A 21,859-nucleotide genomic window follows, 5' to 3' on the forward strand; every position below is an offset into this window, starting at 1 on the left:
TCTAGCAATTAGAGAAATGTAGATAAAAAATACTCTAAGATTTCATCTCATTCCTGTCAGAATGGCAATCATCAAGAATACAGGCAACAATAAATGTTGGCGAGGATGTGGTGAAAAAGGCACACTCATACATTGCTGGTGGCACTGCAAATTGGTGTAGCCACTCTGGAAAGCAGTATGGAGATTCCTCAGAAAATTGGGAATGGAACCACCATTTGACCCAGATATCCCACTCCTTATTTTATACCCAAAAGACTTAAAATCAGCATACTATAGTGATGCAGCCACATCAAATGTTTATAGCAGCTCAACTCACAATAGCTAGAATATGGAACCAACTTTGGTATCGCTCAATAGATGAACGGATAAAAAAATGTGGTATATATACTCAATGGAATATCACTCAGCTTTAAAAAAGAGTAAAATTATGGCATTTGCCAGTAAATACTTGGAGAATATCATGCTAAGTGAAATAAGCCAATCCCACAAAACCAAAGGCCGAATGTTTTCTCTAATATGCAGATGCTATTTCATAATAAGGCAGGGGGGCCCTAGGGAAGAATAACATTACCTTAGATTAGGTAAAGGGAGTTGATGGGAGGGGAGGGGATATGGGGATAGGAAAGATAGTAGAAAGAAACAGACATTATTACTGTATGTTTATATGTGACCACATGACCAATATAATTCTGCAACATGTACACTCAGAAAAATGAGAAATTATATCCCATCTATGTATGATATATCAAAGTACATAAATGTATCCTACTGTCATAACTAATTAAAACAAATAAAAAAGAAAGAAAGAAAGAAAAAGATGGTATGCTTTCCCTCTTCACTCAGTTTCAACTCTAACAGAAACTGACAGGCTCGATTTTGGATAATTTTTTAAAAAACCAAACACAAGAACAGGACCAAGAAATCCATCTTCAGGTGTTAGAGGATAGAAGAGAATCTAACACCTTTTATCTTCAAGTCCTAGTTTATGCATCCTAAGGCATGGTGGCAGGGCTCTCTGACGAAACCTAGTGAACAATGAATTTATATCAGCTGTAAAGCCTCCCAGACGTGCCAGTTACATGCACATCCTGATTTGAGACAATCTGGAGAGAGATGGAAAATGCTGGCTGGCTAGGCAAGGGAGCCCCCATCTATTTTCCTCTCTCATGCCAACTAATCTATGCTAAGGAACCTTCAGACACAATGACTCCATGGATTCCCACAATGCCCGCAGCTCCTCACCCTGCAATAGCAGGTTTGTTTAAAAAAAACTTACATGACATTCACACATGAAATGGTGTGACACTAAGGATCCGCTTTGAAATAATCTGGGGAAGAGGAAAAGTGAGTGGGATAGAGATGAAATAAGACTGGGTCGGGGCTGGTCATCACGAAGGCTGCATGGAGATTACAATATCAGAGCACCAGAGCATCATATGATTCCCTCTACTTTTGTACATGTTAAAAGTTTTCCATATCAGGCTGGGCTATGGCTCAATGGTAGAGTGCTTGCCTGGCGTGTGTGAGGCATTGGGTTTGATTCTCAGTACCACATAAAACAATAAATAAAGATACTGTGTCCATTTACAAGTAAAAAAAAAAAAAAAAGTTTTCCATAATAAAAAGTAGAAAATGAGTGATCCCAAGAATCTAGCAATGTTTAATTAGTTAGGTATAAGGATGGTCAAGACACGCTGTGAAGGGCTGGAGCTAGCGCAGAGACAGAGTGCTTGCCTAGCATGCACAAGTCCTGGGTCCATATTCAGCACTACAAACAAAGTATTTTTTTTTTTTAAAGATACACAGTAAATGAACCAAAAACAAATGCACAGGGCATATAAAACAGAAATTGATTTACATACACACACCAATAAACTTGTAGAAAATTTCTCAAAAAACAATATGCTGTTAGAGGATTTTTTTAAATAATTGCTTTCATATATATTTTTTTAATTTAAGGAGAGAAGGGGAAAGGTCACAGAGGGCTTAAAAATGAGATGAACATGGCCCATGGCCACAGTCTGGAGTCAGAAAGCAAAGACAGTGGCCATCAGCTCACCCTCTGCACAGGGGAGCAGGACCCGGAGACACCCCCGGCGCAGGGGTGGCAGAAGCAGGCTGCTAGCCCTGGCCCTCTCGGCCTCTCCCCTCTTCCCTTTCCTTCCTCCTCTGCTGTGACTGTACTGAAGTTCTGTGCACACATCTTCCCCTCCTTTGATCTCTTGGTTTTCAATTTTCTCTTGGGACATTAAAATTTCCCTGCTTTTGTAGACTAGTTATTTTCTCATTGTAACACTGTCAGTTTCTGTTTTGCAAATGCCTTATATTGTTTAAGGTATATAGTGAAAGTACCTTCAATTTATGAAGGTAATTTCCTTAGGGGAGGCAGGGAAGGAGGGGAACACAGTACCCACACCCTTGCTAACTTCAAAGAAGCTAGGGAAGACAGCATCCAGCCTTTTGGTCTTCAGAGTAGAAGGAGGGTGATAGGGCAGGGACTTCCTCAAACTGAGAAGGGGGTTCAGATGCCTAGAAGCTAAAAGATTAGCACCAGTTATGTTACCAGTAGCCCTAGTTTTACATACATAGAAACTGAGGTTCAATGATTATACGATTTCCTGGAGTCCTAGAGTTAATTTGTAGCCATCCTAGGACTCTGGATAACACTGCCACTACCACTGCCCAGTGCTGCTCCATATCAGGCACCGAAAACACATCGTCTAATTTAATCTCCCATCAACTCTGCCCTATATTGTGTTGTTCGGTGCTTTAATTTCCATTTTTCAACTAAAGAAACTAATGTTCAGAGAGGTCAAAGACTTGCTCAAGGTCACACAGTGATGGAGAGGCAGCAGTGGGTGCCAGTCCACATCCTTCCTCCCTTCTCCCCTATACTCCTCTGAGAGCTCTGCACCAGTCCTCAGAGTGGGATAAGGCAGCTGTAGAAGCTGGATGAACATTTTCATTCCAAGCTTCTGAAAGGAAGCTAGACTGGTATAGCACTGTCAATTTAAAAACCACGTGGCCTAAAGGATGAAAGAGTGGACACTATTAAAATACTTGACACAAAAGCAAATTCCTGCCTGGTGGCGTATTTGCAGCAGCTGACAGGATTAGCCTGCTGCTCCCTCTGTGAGGGTCTGGGCTCACTCCAGTGCACAGCAGGCATGCGGAGCCAGGAGAAAGCAACCGGAAGCCACCCCACACACAAAAAGCCACCCCCCAAAGCCAACACCCCTCATCAAAGCTGCCACTCAGAAGCTCCTCTGGCCAGCTCCAGGACAGAGTGACAAAAACCCAGGCTCCTCCTCTCTCTCCCCCTCTCCAGGGTCACAAGGAATTCTGTGACCTGAAGCTAAGCCATGCCAGCCCTCCTGACCCCAGAGGTCTCCCCAGTGACCTGGGCCAGTTGGCTCCTGGGTCCTGCAGGCCAGGCAGCTCAGGCCTGGCCTCATTGCGACTCTGAGGGCCGCCTCCTGCCCTTCATTCTCTGGCCCTGTTTTCCCTCACAAGCTTCACTTCTGCACCCTTTGTTCCTGCTCACTCAAGGATCTTGTAGGAAAGCCAGATCCCTCGCTCCTGCTAAAAAGGGAAGGTTTTAAAACTTGGAGAGGGGTAGGGCTGCCAGATTTAGGGAAACTCAAACAGGATATCCCATTAAAGTTAGATTTCAGACAAACCGTAATGATTGTTTAGTATAAAGATGCCCACACAACATTTGGAACAGACTTATGACACAAAACACTACGTCTGTTTTATCTGAAGTTCAGTGCAACTGGTATCCTACAGCTTAACAGGCAGCCCTGTGTGGTGGGGGCGGGTGGAAGTAGCAGGAGTCTAGAAGCACAAATCAACTGGTAAAGAAAACTCAGAATGGAGCTGTGAGGGTCAAGGCAGGAGGGAGGAAGCACCTTTGCTGAGGATCTCTCCACACCAGAAACTCCTCAGTGCATTATTTCATTTGAGTTTTTCAATAATTGTGTGCATTAGATACATTTACCCTCACTTACACATGAAGAAACAGAAGGTCAGAGAATCCAGTGACTAAAGTCTAACTTGCTTCTGCACACACCCCACACCATCTCTGCTGTATCGAGCTGCTTTCCTGATGGTGCAACTGCATAATTTCTATAGGCTGCAAAAAAAAAAAAGGGTCCTGACTTTTCTAATTCATTCATAAGGAAGCAACTTCACATGGCATATATCTGCAAAATATAATTTTTCCATTACAGAGAAAGCACTTGAGTCTTCTCTCCTTTTGGGTATTTATCCCAATCAAGCACATCACCCCCAAAGGACCCATCCAGGGTCTAGCTCTTGAAGAAGAGGCAAAGAAAGAGTCATAGTCAGGAAGTGCAGCATTCCATTGAAGATGACCATGTACCCCAGTTTTCAGATGACAAAGGACAAGGGATGTGTGACCCCATAAAAGATCCTAAGAGAGAAAGCACCCTCCATCACTTTTTTTCCCCCTTGTAGAGGAGACTGAACACAGGAGGGCTTACCCATTCATTGAGTCACATCCCCAGAACTTTTTATTTTTTATTTTGAGACAAGGTCTGGCTAAGTTGCTGGGGCTGGCTTTGAACCTGTGATCCTCCTGCCTCAGCCTCCAGAGCTGCTGGGATTACAGGTATACACACCATGCCTGGCCTCCATCACTATTCTAACAGACTAGAATCTCCATTGTCCAGAAAACAGTTAGCTAGATGTACAATTGGGGAAAAACTTGTAAAAAAGCTATTTGTCAAAAGGACAGTGGGAAATACTTCTCCCCACCTTCCTCTAAGCTTTGAACACTTGTGGCACACAATAGAGAGGAAGAAGTCATAAAAATGACTGGACATGTGCCCTTTTGAAGTACAGTAGCTGTGGGACAAGTGACTATAAAAATGGCATAGTTGGCAAGATCCACGTCTGCTTCTGCCCAGTGGGTTTCCAGACCAGAGCCCGTGGCCTGAGCCAGTCAAGTGGAGCTTCAGTGCTGTTTGTTTTGTTTTTAATTTCCCTTTCCCCTCATGGATGCTAGCAGATCCCACGTACAATAAATAACTTGTCCACACCACACTTGCCACTTAGGGAGACCCCTGGGTCATTGGAGGGCAAAGAATATAGGTGTGGGGTGAGTGGCCACCTCTACAGGAACCCATCAGGAAAGAAGACAGGGCACGGGTCCCACAGACTGTGACGACCAAGACCAGGAGGTGGGGCTGAGGCTGCCTGTGCAAGAGAGGGGCCCTGTTCTACCTGTACTCCCGTGGGCATGGCTTACTCTCCCCATTTCCCACCCTCTTTCTCCTCTAATCCTCCCTCCCACCCCTGCCAGGTGAAAATCCCAAAGCTGCAAATACTGATACCAGCCTTCCAGGACACAGGAGACTCTAGTTTTCTTGTGGAAAAAGGCAAAAATACTCCATTCCTTGTCTGCTGCCAGCCTCAGCAAATAGTAACAATGCATACTTTAAAAGATAATTCCACAGAGCCAGTAGGTGACAGTAGTCTAGGACAGTCATTCCCAGCCTTAATTAGTAGAGGCCTTTAGAAACGATTTGGAGGGGCAAAAGAAGGGTCACATAAAGGAGTCTGAATTTCTGTTCCTTCTGCAAGCCTGTGCCCTGTACACAGCATGCCTGGACACTGCATGGTGGAGGGCTCGCAGTACTCATGGTATCACCATAATAGTAACTGGCTCAATTTCATTTTAAATCCAAAATCTTTCAGATATTTCTTTTGGGAAGGCCAAATAATTAAGTTGATTTAAGTTTCACTGTTTCTAAAAATCTAAGATAGAAATTCTGGCCAACATTATCTAAATTAAGTGTGATGAGGTTTCTAGGTGTTCTCTTGGATTACATGAGAAGATTCCCAACAGGAGCTCGCAGGCTTCCCTAATCCATGGCACTTCAGTCAGCCCAATCTAAACATGTCAGGGGACCAGGAGGAACTGAGCAAGCCCTGGGAGCTCATCTGCAGATAAGCAGCCTCTGGATACAGGGGAAGACAGGAGGGTCAGAAGGTCTGAGACCACCAATGCTAGAGCTGGACAAGGGAGGTCCTGGAGCTCATCTGTTCCTCTGCTCGGAGGGGGAACCCCGGGCTCCTCATGCAGTGGCAGAGCTGCAACTAGCACCTAGGACTTTATGTCTAATGCCCCTATCACCTCCCTACATGGAATCTGGAACTCCAACACAAGATACTATTTACCTGAAGGTAAATTAAGATGGCAGCAATTTGCCTAAAACCCATCCTTGACCCTCCACTGCAGAATAAGATTCCCCTCCCCCCAGTGACTGTGGAGCACTTGGAAAAGGGTTATGTAAGGGAGAACAGCCCACAAGGCCCCAGGAATTATCAGCTCATTCAGAGGCCTTGCAGGAATTTCCTGTTATGTGATTTGAGACTTGCAACTAGCCACCACCAAGTGAAGGCTGTCTCTCCTTCCTCTCCCTTTTTTTTTTTTAATTTAGTTATTGGTTCTTTTTAGTATACATGAAAGCAGAATATACTTTAATTATAAAAGCAAGGAATATATCTTATTCTGGTTAGGATCCCATTCTTAAGGATGTACCTGATGGTGGGATTCACTGTGTTGTTTTCATATATGTACATGGTAAATTATGTCAGATTCATTCCACTGTCTCTCCTTCTCCTATCTCTCCTCCGGGGACACTGGAGCTTTGAGTCACTAGATGCCTGGGCCTGAAGCTCTCTAGTGACTGGGCCTCTCTCTAGGAACGTCCACAGGGAGCCGTCATTGGAGGCTACCCAGAGAACAAGTGGCCTGCAAGCCCAGGGGACAGAGGAATCCCAGCTCTTTCTGAGAAAACTTGGGCAGCTCTGGCGCTGGGTGAGGTGTCACTCTACCTGTTGGAGGATGAGTTAGCAATATGGAACCAAGGCCATGGGACTTAGTTTTCAACAATGCCTGCTTCTGCTCTTCCTCCCTTCCACCGGTAACTATAGTATATAAGCACACACAATACACAAAAGGGTAGGTGCCACATGTACATACCTACCCTGGTGGACAAATAAAGCACAATCCCTCTTATCCTCCCCCAACCACCCTGGCTTTGGGGATCTCTCCTTGGTTTTCCTTATAATTTTGAGCATTCATGTTATGCACCCCCAAAGCCTGCCACTTAGTTCTGGCTATCATCGCCCGTAGCCACCACTGGCTCATTTTGTTGCTATCTAGCATTCAACTAGATGAACACATTTTATTTAGCCATTATGTTGTCTAAAACATATAAGCTGTTTTTAGTTTGGGGCTATACAGAGAATATTCTTTAACACATCTGGCTCCCAGATGTGGAGTTTTTCTGTGACATGCACTTGACAACCAAACTCTGCCTCATGCAGAAGCCGCTTTCACCTAGGCCAGCTCATGCAATCAGTGTTCCCAGGAGATATTGCCTTTCCCTCCTCATAATGCCACCCAACAGCCCCCTCCCCCGCCCCCATCATGTATGAGAGGGGTCATGGCGATTCCAAGGCAAAGAAAGCCCAGTTGGTCACCAGAATGTAGGTTAAAACCTGACACCTCCTCTGCCAGCAAAGTTCAAGATTTTAAACTTCTGAGCTTAACCAGAACCAACAATTGAAACAACTGGGCTTTCCAAATGAAAAATGTCACAATGCCACCCAAAGTATTGGGGCAGCATCTCAGCTTAGGGGCCAAACTGCCTGCCCAGGCTATCCTCAGGAAGTAGGAATGTGTTCCCAAGGCCACAAGTGTGGGAAGAGTGCACACCGCAAACCCCATCTCTGTGGGTGGAAGAAGAGAGGACAGGGTGGGGAGGGGTCTCAGCACTACCTACCTGTACACTGGCTGCATCTCTCTGGCTATGCCAATGATGGCACCTGGCAGGAAATTGTCAAACTCTTCAAACAACTCCCGGATGTTGGTCTTATACTTTAGATCGAGGTCCAGTTGAATGATCCGCTGTATCTCTGGAGGAAGAAGAAAAAAAGAAAGAAAATAAGGCCAGGTGTGGTGGTGCACACCTGTAAGTCCAGAAACTCAGGAGGCTGAGACAGGAGGGTCACAGGTTTGAGGCCAGCCTCAGCAATTTAGTGAGAACTTATCTCAAAATAAAAAAGAGAGAGCTTAGGTTTAGCTCAGTGGTAGGGCTTGTCTCGTATGCTGTCCAGTGTTAAATTGCTCATTTCACTCTCAAGTCTCTGATCTGGATGATACACTATGACACCCCACATAAAACTCAAAAGTGTTCAGTGCTTTCTCTTTGGAGCATGGGGTGTTAACACTCCACAAAAGAGAGAAAGAAAAGACATCACCAGCTTAGGCCCCTCACTAGGGCAGGTGCCTGCAAGCAGAGAGGAGCTAGAGCTGAAGCATGGACTAGAAGGGCCATGCAGATTCCTTAGAGGGGTGCCTGATGCTGAACGATACAGGAGAGCAAGTACTATACCAAGGAAAAGGACTGGGCCTGGGTCAGAACACATGAGCTCAAGTTCCACTTTTGCTGCTGATTAAACCTGCGACCCTTGGAAGGCTGTTTTACTCTCTGAACCTCAGTTGCCCCATCTATTAAAATCGTGAGGGCAGTACTCATCTCATTGAGACAGGGAGGCTGGAGGATGAGTTTGGGGTGTGGGAAATCTTACAGGCTCTAGGAATCCAGAGTCTGGACAGCAGGAGACTCACTAAGGCTTGAAGCATTCAAGGAAGACTTCCTGGAGGAGGACTTACGCTGGGTCCTAAGCATGGGAAAGAAGAGGTTAAGTGACACCCACACCCACTCTAGAACATCAGGGTTCGCCCTTTTGCTCCCTACCACCTTTCCTTGCCTGGCCAGTCATAGCATTACGACTCTCTGAGGACAGGCTACCCTCTGAGGATTGGGACCACATCTTTGGCATCCTGGCCTCCATCCATTGTTCAGGGTTTGGTATTCAGCAAACACTCAGATATGTTTTTGGAATTCAATAGCCAACCTCTAAATTAGTTCACACACACACACACATACACACACACACAAAAAAAAATCACAGCTTATAATTCAAGAAAAACTGATTCATTTGTTCCTTGTTCTATTTTCCTTTGTGACGCAGAATCAAAACCTTAGTTGACATTCTACGTGACTCTTTTAGAAAAGAAAAAAGAAAAACATTATAGCAGATGAGAATCCAGTTGCTCAGGCCAGAGGAAAGCAAGAGGCTGCTGGGCTGCTCTGGCCCTCGCACAAGAGGGCAGGGGAGGGGAGCCGGAGCCTGCCAGGCAGACAGATGTGGATCCTGCTGCCTGCACACTGCAGCCCCCACAGGAGAGGAGTGAAAGGGCTGTTTTCCTTCCTGGACCTAAAAACAACAACAAGAGCGACAACCAAGGAGTCAGGGGGCAGCCTGGAGGTCTGGAAGCCTGTGCAGTGACTGCTGGTCTCGGAGACGGCGCCCTGAACAGGGGGAGGAGGAGAGACAAGCCTTGGCCAGAGCCTCGGGGCGCCTGCTGCCCTCTGAGGAGGCCCTGCACAGAGAGGGAAGGACCGCAGTGGTGACATGAGGAAAGGATGGGAAAGAATGCCCAGGAGTGAAAGCTGCAGTCACCAAGAAGTCATGGTAGACGGGTGGACCATCAAGGGCCAGCCATCTGGGGCTGGGGACACCCCGTGGCACACACATCTCCAGCCATTTATCTTCTTTCTTTGGGTCCATCTCATGTGCCAGGCTCCCACACCCAGGTTTCAGGCAGCTCTTACACATGGAAAAGCCGGGCCACAGAAAGTCCTAGAGAGACAGGGACAGGAGAGTACACCCTCCCCGCAGAGAAATCCCATGGTCCCAGTTCCGCAGATAAGAAGGGTGAGGAATCAGGGCCTTGGGCCAGGAGATGGGGCAGCTTTGAGGATCACAGTGGCAGTTCTGCGGTGTTGACAGGGTTATGAGAGCTGGGGAACCTCAGCCTCCTGGCCCAGGGAGTGCTTCCAGCAACAGCCACGATGGCCACCCAGAAGAACACTTTTCTCAAGGAGTTTCTCGGGGGCCAGCATCGCCCCAGCAAAACAGTTTATTTCCTATAATTGCCCAATACATTAAGCAGAGTTATTCCTTTTCTGAGATGAAAAAACACTGGCCCAAGATCACACAAGAAATCCATGTTGGAGTGGGGCCGCAGCTTCGGTCTGCTTGACTTGAAAGTGAGCACACTCCTTCCAGGGCATCCCAGTTCCCCTTCAGAGAGGTGCTAGGGAGGCACACTTTGGCTCTGCTACGCCACACAGGGGTCCAGGGCTACCAGAAAGGGCCAGGGATGTTGAGAGACAAGAATAATTCTGGGCAGCAAGCTGGTCAAGTATGGATTTTCAGGAAAGTACACAAGGACTTTATGGTAATGTTGCTGTACCTAAAGAAACCTCTGGTGGAAGAGAAGAATCCATCCACTTAATCCTAATGAAGTTCTTCATGGGAGTCTCCCACACACCATGTGCACCCTTGGGCCTTTAAGGCCACCTGAGTCCCATTTATTCTACAAGCAGCAGCCTGAATGACTCCCTCCCTGGGCTGTCTGGGTCGGCCCTGGTCACATATTGCCACCTCTTCTTTGTGCCCCTGAATGGCTGCTGTCCCTAGCCGTTGTTCCCTCTGCACCTGCTCACCACTCTTGCACAGAGGAGGGGGTCGTGCCAGGAGCGCAGAGCTAGAGACATCAGATGCTTCCTAAAGAGACCCTGCTCCCTCATCTCGGCAGATTCCTGTCATGTCTTAATGAACCTCTCCATAATCCGTGCACTTTCCCTGCCCTGTGCACACTGGCTGGAAGCGAATCCTGAAAGGTCCCAGGCAGCCTCAGGACCCAGGACTCGGAGGTGCGTTAACCGTACTTACAGTTCCTCATTCCTAGAGCACCATCCAGGAGCCTCTGCAGCTGTCAGCACTGATTCGGGGGTGCTTCACCCAATGAGGTAACTGACTAGGAAGGAAAGCAGCCACAGCTCAACACAAAGAGACCCCTTCACCCTGATGAGAAAGGACAGGCCCAGGCAGGGGACAGAGACCGTTCCTTTTTATTCAGGGAGGCTGGAAGCTTCCCACAGAGCCTGTATTGTCACACAGGCATCTGTCCAGAAGGTATCCTTTTATGAAACTATGAAATCAGATGCCAAGTTGTAACTGTCGACTGCTGAGAGGAGGGCCATGCTTACCAGGAACACTACAATTCATTAGCATGAGACTGCTTAAAGGGACTTGTCCTCTGGTTTCTGGCCATGGTGAAGCCATCTCCATGAGGACTATACCTGAGCAGTTTATTCATAATGATGAAGGTGCTCTGAGGTCAAATTGAGATTGCTGCAGGGAAGGGACAGTCATAGTGATGGCCCAGAGGAGATGCTGGTTGAAAGACAGCTGGTAAAACGGCAGCAGGACCACTGAAATTTAAGGAATGAATGAATGCGACACTTGTTCCCAAAGCCAGGTGGAAATGATATCTATCATGCACAGGGAAGAATGTCTGAGAAAGGCAGACAAGACACCTACAAAACTCAAAATAATGGCCAGCATCCAGGAAGGACATGGATGTGTATAAACAGAATAATCGAGAATGACAGATCTGAACAGACAGCCTGGTAATAACTAAGGCAATCTACCCATTTTACAGGTGGGGAACTGAGGAACAAAGAAAAAGAGGGGCTTGTCAGGGGTCACACAATCAAGTTAAGAGGCAGAGCTGATCTGAGAACTCAGGTCTCTGACTCCCCAGCTGATGCTCTTGTGCTTATTAGACCTCAGCCCATCCTTTCAACATGGGCCATAAACTCCTGGACAGCAGAAAACATAATATTGTGGCCTAAAGGTGCCCAGCACAACCAGCTCATGAGGTATCCACATTATCAGCCCACACAAATGTCAACCTGAAGATAAATAAGGAGTGTAAAAGAAAAGAAGTGAGACGACCACAGGCTCACATCTCACAGCCAGTTCTCTGGAAAGAGAATGTTGTTCTCCCCATTCAACCTCAGGCAGAGATGCTAAGAAATGAACCAATCTTTACACCCCTCTGAGAACATACCTTGAGTTGTGTTAAACTCAAAGGAAGACAGGAGCCAGATCCGACACTGCAGATACTGAGTGGCCCCAGGAGTCACAGGCTCAGTGCCTGGCAAGAGACCCTCAGCCACCAAGAGAAAGATGCTTGTCATCCACCTCCCGGTTCCCTGTTCTAGTCAGACCTGTTTTGTTTCTGGAAAAGTGTTTGCTGCAATGTCCAATTAGTTATACCTTCTAACCAGCCCCTCATGGTTAGAAATTTTCTTATGCATTTGCTTAAATCATATCAATAAGAGTGAAGCATCAATACATGCCAGAGGGAAGCTTTCCACGTGCAGGGTCAGTGCTGCGTGGGCCCCTGGCATCGGAGGCGCACACTTGTGCTGAGCATTCTCCTTGGGTGAACTCCGCTGCCTGCCCTGGAGAGGACAGAACCACATGAGCTCCCCAGATGACAGTCTGGCAACCCACTGAAGTATGCCACCTGAAAGGGGGAAAAGGATCCAGGGCTCTCTGGTCTGACACATAATTCCACTTGTGCTTCAGCTCCAAGGGACACAGTAGAAAATGTGGTCCCCACAATAAGGTGGAGGAGGGAAGAATTCACTGGATTAGACAAAGGGGAATAAAGGGAATGGAGGGGGGATGGGAGTAGGAAAGACAGTGGAACGAACCAGACATAATTTCCCCATGTTCATATATGATACACGATCAGCATAACTCCACATCACGCACAACCACAAGAACGGGAAGTTATACTCCATGTATGTATGATACGACAAAATACCCTCTACTGTCATGTATGACTAAAAAGAATCAATAAGAAAATGCTGTCCTTTCTTCACAAGGGGATGTGTCTGAGGCCCTGTAACGCCAGGCCCTGCTGGGGGGGCACTGACCTGCAGAAGGCCACGTTCATGGCATTCATAAAAGCAGGGAAAGTCCCAATCGACATTCCTGTCCAGAAACTGGCTGGGCCAACTCATCAGCTTCCAATTAAATCAGCCACAAGGCATGTCATCTGACCACGCGTGGAACTACAGCCCAGGGTGAGTGATCAATGACACCGGAATACGAGCAGCACAAGGGAAAAAACCCCAAAGAAAAAAGACGCCTTTCCTTTCCCTCTCCTCCCTCCCCAGAAACAATCCCTGGCAGACACGTCATCTTAACACACACAGAACAACATGTTCAGGAAAGGAAGAAGAGCGAGTAGGACGGCCACCCTGGGAAACAGGCAGGTTCCCCAAGCAGGCAGCTTGCTCCCTTTCTATCTTGAAACCGCTTCGGAGCTTCCCAGGGATAACTACATACCCATCAGAGGGTTTTCACTGGAGAACAGCAGCCCAAGCTTCCATGGGCAGGGAAAGGGTTTGAGAAGACGCGGGAACGATGACAACACTGAGCTATGTGACTCTGGCGTCCTGATACAGCAGACCTGGAAGCAGCTGCCGGGAGAGGGGGCCTGTTTTCTCGGTGTCCACTTTGAAATACTGCAGCCATTTGCCACCTGCTTTATCGTACTCTGGAGCTTTTTAATTGCTGTCTGGCAATACCTCTGTCCTTCAGGAGCCAAAGGGCAAGTGGACGAGGCGGAGACTTCCCCTAACTGAGAGGCTCATGACCCGAGAGAGGCTGTTTTGAGAACCACAGTCCCTGTGTGCCCCACCAGCTACACCAGGACGGCCCCACCCCTCAAGGGGCTCCGAGCACATGACGGATGGATGGCCTGCCGCTGTGATCACAGGCTGGGCTGTGTCTGCAAGGGGATCTGTGCTTAGAATTGGCTGTGGTGGTTCTCACATCCAACAGGAAACTTGGGTGATTTCCCAACTGGCCCTGGCCCTGGCCCTGGCCCTGGCCCTGGCCCTGGCCCTGGCCCTCAAAGTGCCCTTCCCTATTCACTCGCAATGGAAGGCCCAGCTGCAGGGCAGCTGGTGAACTATGGGAATAGCGGCTCTGAAGGAACACAGCAAGAGACACCAAGAGTCCAAGGCTGTGGACACAGATTCCTGGGGCTCCTCCAGCCTGGTCAGAAAAGCACTTCCTCTCCAGGAGCCGGGAGAGGGTGTCTGTATGCCAGGGCTCTGCTGAGGGCTCCTTGTTTCCTGACTCAGCTAATGAGTCTCCCCTGCACTTATGCTAGGGAATATGAGTACCTCCTACTTCCAAAGGAGAAACCTGGGGCTCAGAGAGGTTTGGCAACTTATCTAAGAAGGTCCAATAAGAAATCAATCATAAAAGTGCCTTACTCAACTGTTTGACCCATCACATACAAATTTTTGAGAAAAGTCCTCAGACATGTCTGAAGCTCCCTATTTAAACCCCATTATCTGAGAAAAAGGGAACACCGCAGCCTCTGCCCCTGCAATGTGCCAGGCCGTGGCCGCCCAGGGACTTTGAACATGTCGAGGATTGCCCTCAGCAGACTTGCCCAGGAGAGAAAAGCTTGGAGGAAGGACTATCCCTTTGGCTTTGTGGCTGTCCCCACTAAGAACCCAGATGGCACGAGGAACCTGATGAACTGGGAATGTGTCATCCCAGGAAAGAAGGGGACTCCGTGGGAAGGAGGCTTGTTCAAGCTGCGGATGCTCTTCAAAGATGACTATCCATCCTCACCACTGAAATGTAAATTTGAGCTATTGCTATTTCACCTGAATGTGTACCCTTCCAGTACAGTTTATCTGTCCATCCTGGAGGAGGATAAGTACTGCAGGCCAGCCATCAAGATGAAACAGATCTTATTAGGAATACAGGAACTTCTAAGTGAATTAAATATCCAAGACCCCGCTCAAGCAGAAGCCTACACGATTTACTGCCAAAACAGAGTGGAATATGAGAAAAGGGTTCAAGCACAAGCCAAGAAGTTTGCACCCTCATAGACAGTGACCCTGTGGAATCACAAAAGGAAGGGATTGGTTTGGCAAGAACACCTTTTGCAAATCTCAAGTCGCTTGTGCAGTTATCGGTCCCTGGGAGGGTTGGGCGGGCACCATCTTCCATTTCCGCCACTGGCATGCAGTTCTCAATTTGCTGAATTGCCTCAGTTTTTCATACAGGGTCTCTTCCTTCAGTCTTTTGTATTTTTTTGATTATTATGTAAAATTTGCTTTTATTTTAATATTGATGTCAGTATTTCAATTGCTGTAAAATTATAAACTTTTATACTTGGGTAAACCCCTAGGAGCTAGTTCCTTTGCTTGGATGCAGGCATGCTTCACTGTTCAGAGCTGTCCTAGCTTCCAGCGGGCTGTGTGAAAGTCCCTGTCCCTCCCTCCCACACCCTTCTCTCAGAACCTGGCTGTTGCTAATGCGCCTCTGATCCAAAGTCAGCAGCATCTTGACCTGCACCCCTTCCTTTGTGTTTATATGGCGTTTGTCTGTGTTGCTGTTTAGAGTAAATAAGCTGTTTATATATTTTTTTAATCCCATTTTTTTAAAAACAAGAAAAGCTTCTGCATCAAAGGTGGAAATAGCAGAAAACTTCGTGTCATCAATATGCATTAACTGAGACTTCTATGGACAGAGAAGGGTTCCCCATTCCCACCACCACCTCTCCCAAGACCCTCATTCTCAAGGATTTTGAAGACTACTGGGATTCCCCTTCATTGAACAGAAGCCAAAACCAAACCTCTGGAAAAGAAAGCGTAATGCCACAAATGTAAGCTGAAAGGAAATCTTTAATGACAACTGTCAACATGTATAAATATATCACACTCACAGAATCATCCAAATGCAATGCGAGGTTAGAATTATTATTTCTACTTGCCAAATGAGAAAACAGAGAAATTAAGTGAGGTAATCAAGGACACAGCTGGTAAGCAGAACGCATATTCAAAGTTCCAAAGCCCTGTGCTTGCTCTTCACCCCATGCTCTCCTGCCTTCCGGGTCCCTGGGCGCCAGGATCTGGCCAACAGTCAGCTCTACAGGCTCCACTCAGCCCGGAAGTCCCTGCCTCCAGTGTGCTAATCTATGTTTTCCACATTATCAGCTGGCCCACACCTCTGAGGGAGGGGGAATGCAAAAGGAAATGAAGCTCATAAGAATGATTTATGCAACCTGTTAGCAGTTCTGATAAGAGGTTTGGGGCCAGGAGGTTGATATTAATGATCACAGGCAGTTTTATATATTAGCTATACAACAAAATCTTTCTTGCAGCCCTGCTCACCTCCTCTCAGAATAAATCATGGAAACTGTCAGCAATAGGTCAGCCATAGTGTTGTTGCTAACTCTCAGCTCCTGTTTTGTGAATAAAACAAATTATTATGAAAAGATGTAGTTTTTGCTGCAGAGTAAGGTGGGTCTCCTTTGTCAGTCTTGGCAACTTCAGTGACTAGGTGCAATCATCTGCTTTAGGATTCGATGGAACTCATTTATTCATTTATTTTGATCTTGGCTGGAAAACAAGGGATATATACATACAACACGTAACATCCAGTCTAAATTTTCCTCTCCACTTCTATTGACCGAATGAAATTACAGCTCATACACCTATTTATGAAGTTCAATGTGCAAGGGAAGTGGGATTTTACATCTGAAAATCTTCCATTTCTATGCTATAGATGTCCATGGTCCCTGGTGGCCTTTCCACATGTCTCTCTGGTATCTGCCAGAGACTTTTTTCTTTTTGGTCTCCCAAACCTAGAGTTCCCCTTCCTGTTTGGAACAGTTAGCCTGAGGTAGGCTGTTAGTCTTCAGGAGCCAGCTTTCTTTCAGACTTCTGGAGATGGAAGCCATAGAACCCAATCTTCTTTGGGTGGAATTAACAGATGTTCTCTAAAGATGATTATACCACTGACCTGCCCAAACTGTAAGGGGTCAAATTCCCAACTCCCCATTTGAGGTTCTCTCTGGAGTCATGGGACTCCCATTTCTAACCTCCTGGGCCTGCTCTCTTTCCATTCTAAACACTCCCTCCCCATCACTGGCCCATCTACATTATGGATTTGTGTGAAATTAGGAAAGCTAGCAAAGGTTTCCTCCTTGGGCTCGCAGGTCCTCATGCACACTGGTCAGTGTGCACTCCCAGCTCAGGAAATGAGTGTCAGATCATTTAATCCTTAAAACAACCCCAGGGACAGAAGTACCCATGTGTATTGGGTTCAGCTGCATTTAACAGAACAACATGTAAAGTAACAATGGTCTGAACACACATAAGACTATGGCTAAGCCATTCAGGGAAAGACTGGCTGCTCCACAGGTATCAAGGGTCCAGGCTCCTTCTGCCTTCCCTTTCGGCTGTCCTAGGTCTGGTCTCCATCCTTTAGGTCACCTCATGGGGCTCCTGTAGACTTGGCTGAATTCCAGGGAACAGAAAGGAGGAAGGAGGAAGGACACCTCCTCCTGCTCCCTGCAATGAGGCAGGCCCTGTAGCTGCCTTTCTACAACTCTTCAACATGTCTTCTTGTATCTGGCTGCACAAAATTCAGTCATGGTCATACCTAGCTGCAAGGGAAACTGTGAAGGACATTTTATGGTATAAAGCTGCCCTCAAATAAATGGGACTCACTGATAAATAAAAAAGGGAGAAAGTTGACACAGAGCAGCAACTGCGGCTCCCCACTTCACAGATAAAGAAATAGAAGTCCAAAGAGATCCCATGGTCAATAATGGCAGAACAGGAACAAAGTCCGTGCCATCCAACCTACGCCCAGATCCCTGTACCTTTTTCGAAGTCCCCTTGCAGTGGTGGAGCTGGACTCCTTCTGGTTTAGTCTCCCTGGGGACCTCCATTCAGCTCTCCCCATGCCAAGGTGGCCCACCAGTGAGATCCAGACCTGCCAGCCTCAGTCTCTCACCCCATAGGGCTCCTTTCCTCCCTCACTGCCTCATGCTTCGTACCCTGCCTTACTCCCTGCACGGTGTTTCATGGGCTCCAGGCATGGTCATTTGTAAGAGGGACCAAGTCAGAGAGGGCCAGATCCCAGTGAACTGGGCAGACCCTCAGTAGTATCACAACCCCCAAACTGTTTCTGCAATGCCCACAGGAGTTCTGTGAGTAGGATGCCTTGTTTGGGGACATCCACTCAAGATGGCTGCTATCTCCTGAAACTGTTCTGATGGCAGACCCTGTTCCATGCTGACACTGAAAACACATTTCCTGCAGCTGCCTGGTTGTGTGCATGGAAGCTCATCTGTAGACCTCTAACTACAAATACCTCAGCAAGTACTCACAGCTGCCTTTCAATGTTCTAGCACCTTGGCGACCTCTTTTACATCTCCAATATTTCTGTATTTTGGCAGTAGTTCTTCTTGGTGTAAACTATGAATTTGCCATTTTATTCTAGTATTGAGCTGCCTGTTCCTTCCACCCAGAAGACCCATCCTCCTCCAAAGTGCTTGCAGTCCACCACAATCTTCACACTCAAGGTTAAGGTCTCTTCTGCCTCCTCCAGCTGAGAACAGTTGCTGGATCTATAGGCAAGAGAGTGGTGTGTAGCACTAACATCCTTCCAGTGACGAGAGCTGCCTTCTGGCAGTCCCTAACCACTGTCAAGGACTGGGACCACATGGCAGCAGCAGAAAAGTGGGGCTCTACACCATTCCTGCTGCTCAAAAACCCACATCAGCAACTTTCAAGGAGAAAACCCAGAGTTTCCACTTCATGAACCTGGACATGCCTCTCTGCACCTCAAATGCAAAGAACTACCCATTCACAGATCTTTTGCAGCAAGAGGAAAAATACAGTGGTCATCTATTCAGTGGCAATACCTACCCCTGTGAGATGGTTTGCAAACTGACTAGTCAGAGGTCAAAGAGTTCTTCAGGTTTCCGTGTCTTTTGTCAAAATATCATGCTATAATATTAATTTTTATGTGAATTTTCAAAAAAGGATGAACTATTTACCATTATTGATAAAATGATAAAGTACCTCAATGCCACGCATTATGCTTTTACATCTTACCTCAAATAATCTTCTCAGGTAGGATTTAATGTCCCCATTTCAGTTTCCTCTCCGGGAGATACACCAACACTTCCCTGCTAGCCTCCCTGTCTACTGAGGCCCGAGCAGCCCCTCCTGTTAGGAGTCTGAAGAGAACAAGACAAGGATTGAGGAAATCAAGGACCTGGCCCCTGTGCTGGGCGCCCAGTCTCCCATCTTCACTCAACACGTGAGTTGCTTTCCTATGAAGTATGCTCCCCACTCATTTCCACCAAGAAGCCCCCTTCCAGCTTTTCCCCATAACAGTCCACAACTGAAAAGACTCTGTCTACCAGATTGCATTTGAGCACTAGTTAATTCGTTTCCTTATTTTAATTAAACTTTTAAAGTTTATTTAGTTTTTCTTTTATTTTAATCAAATAAAGCTTACTTGCTTTGATTTTAATTAAAGATTTAAAAGTATAATGTCAAAGTGACAAAACTGCAGCTGAAAACCAAAGGGGAAAAAAGCCTGGTGTAGCGGCACATGCCTGTCATCCCAGCAACTCGTGAGGCTGAGACAGGAGGACTGCAAGCTTAGTGAGCTAAGTTGCTGAAGCTGGCCTTGAACTTGCAGTCTCAAAATAAAACTTTAAAAGAAAAGGCTGGGGATGTAGCTCAGAGGTAGAATCCTCCTGGATTTAATCCCCAGAAGAGAGAAAGTAACCAAGCTTTTAACTCCTAAGTATTTCAGCATGCACTTCCTAAGAAATGAGGACACTTCCTTCCGTGACAGTAGCACAACACCAAAACTGATGCACATCAGTATCTCATCACTAGTCCTATTCAAATTTTGCCAGTTGTCCAAAAACAAAAACAAAATTTCTGGTCCAGGATTACAAATAGTTGTCACATCTCAATAAGTCCCCAATCTTTCCTAGTGTTCTGCCAACTGGGACAATTTAAGGAATTAGGGCCAATTACTAAGTAAAAGGTCCCTTGATTTGGGTTCACCTAAAGTGTCCTTATGACTGGATCTGGGTCAGGCATCTATCAGGAAACTACAGAAGCTGTTGTGTTTGGATGTGAGGTGTCCCCCAAAAGTCCTATGACCATGCAGGTTCAGAAGTGAAATGACTGAATTGTGGGAGCTTGATATAATGAGACCATCCTGGTTTGAATGGACTGGCTGCTGGTAACTGTGAGGAGGTGAGGCATGGCTAGAGGAGATGGGTCCCTGGGGGCTGCCCTGAAAGGGTGCATCTGCCCTATGGTGCACATACACCTCTCCCCATCCACCTGCCTCTCTTTCTCTCTCTCCTTCTCTGCTTGCTCGGACCCAGAGCAAATAAGTTGTGGACTGAGACCTCTGAAACCATGAGTCCCAAAATAAACCTTTCCTCCTCTAAGCTGTTCTTGATGGGTGTTTTGGTCACAGAGACGCAAAGGCGACAGACACAGGAGCCATGCAGTGTTCTCTGTACCCTACCTTACTTCTCAGGAGGCACACCCTTGTCAGTGTGCCACAACACTGGGGATGTTAGTGTTGATTCCTGTTATTATTTTTCTCTTTGCAACAACAGTATTTTGTGGGCAAATGCTTTGAGACTATGACAATAGCCTATTCCTCAACAAAGTTACCTGCTTCCTTGATGTCCATTGATGATTCTTGTCAAAATAAAATATTACCAGGATAGTTGCCTATTGGTGACTTTCTGATGCTTTTGTTCCTACCAAAGTTCATGAGCTGGCATCCTACTGTAAAGCAAAGCTTTCGGGGATCCTCCCTTATGGTGGGCTGCACCAAGCAAAAGATTCCCTGACTGGGAGGTTCTGGTGCTGCCTGAAGGGGAATTGGGCAAGGAGGGAGCATAGAGTTGCTGATGCTGGGGCCTCGTGCCCATCATTTGAGTCGTCAGGGTGCCAATGCCCTCTTGGAAAGTCTCCAGCCACCCCAGGCTATTCTTAAGTCAACTAATAATTAAGTGGGGCAGAACTGTCCATCAGGGCCACTTCTTAGAAGGCAGAACCCTTCCTTTCCCCGTTCTTATTTTTTTTAAACAAGTTACGCAAGGGGCTCTATCTTATTTAATGAAACGGCCTTTGGTAATTTAGGCAAGTGAGAGTATGGTTAGAGCCTTGGCTCACAGGCCTGGCTTTACGTCCACCTATGGGTAAGCCACTTCCCCTGGGCATCAACTGTCCCAGACCAGTAAGACAAAACAGATGCTCTTGGCAACCCTTCCCAGGCCCACCATCCTATAATTCTGAACAGAGGTGGCCTTTCCCCCATGCTCACAACAACCTCTGCCTGTTCTCAGAACAGCACTGATCATATCTGGCACAGCAGACAGCACTGTACTGACCTCACCTGTGCCCAGACTTCTCCACAGCCAAGTGGGCCATGAAGCCCCTACTGTGTATAAGCACCACACCAAGTGCAAAGTTTCAGAATGAATGACATCCTTCCTAGTCTCAAAATGCAAATGCAGCAGGACTTTCATCATCTATTCTCTGACACTGTTTCAATCTTTTCTGGCCCAGATGGTGGCATGCCTGTCCACAAGTCACCCAGCAAACATGGGGAGAGTCTGCTCGTGAGGCGAGCGATAGAGCTGCATAGAGAGGACCATGGCCGTGGAAGGTGGCCTATGGCCATCAGGGGTCTGTGCCTGCCTTATGACTGAGCAGCCATGGTTCTACAGATCACCAGGCTTATGGTGGAGTCTCATGTGGATGCAGCTGAGGCTAGAGTCACTGAAAGACTCATCCAGGCTGGGCATCTAAGATGACAGTGCATATCACTAGCAGTTGATGCTGGATGTCAGGGAGGGGTCAGCTGCACTGCCAACCAAGTGCTTTCATGTGGGCACTCCCTGGGGTTTGGGCTTCCTCCATCATGGCAGCTGGGTTCCAGAGGGAGTTTGCCAAGAACAAGTGTTCCAGGAGACCCAGGCTGAAAGCCCTGAAGTCCTGCAATGTCACTTCTACTA

At 47.0% G+C, this 21,859-nt stretch overlaps 1 protein-coding gene and 1 pseudogene across 1 annotated transcript in view; one reads left to right on the forward strand and one right to left on the reverse strand.

Moving 5' to 3' along the window:
- The window catches only part of Xxylt1 (xyloside xylosyltransferase 1), a 158,610-nt gene that overhangs the window by 68,941 nt on the left and 67,810 nt on the right, over nucleotides 1-21,859 (reverse strand). Inside the window, exon 3 of the mRNA XM_076867976.2 lies at nucleotides 7,818-7,950. Coding sequence (XP_076724091.1) covers nucleotides 7,818-7,950 — 133 coding nt within the window. The remainder of the gene's footprint in view (nucleotides 1-7,817; nucleotides 7,951-21,859) is intronic.
- On the forward strand, nucleotides 14,409-14,905 carry LOC143408667 (SUMO-conjugating enzyme UBC9 pseudogene; annotated as a pseudogene).

Source organism: Callospermophilus lateralis, chromosome 10 (genome assembly GCF_048772815.1).
Source record: "Callospermophilus lateralis isolate mCalLat2 chromosome 10, mCalLat2.hap1, whole genome shotgun sequence".
In the NCBI taxonomy this organism is placed as follows: Eukaryota; Metazoa; Chordata; class Mammalia; order Rodentia; family Sciuridae; genus Callospermophilus; species Callospermophilus lateralis.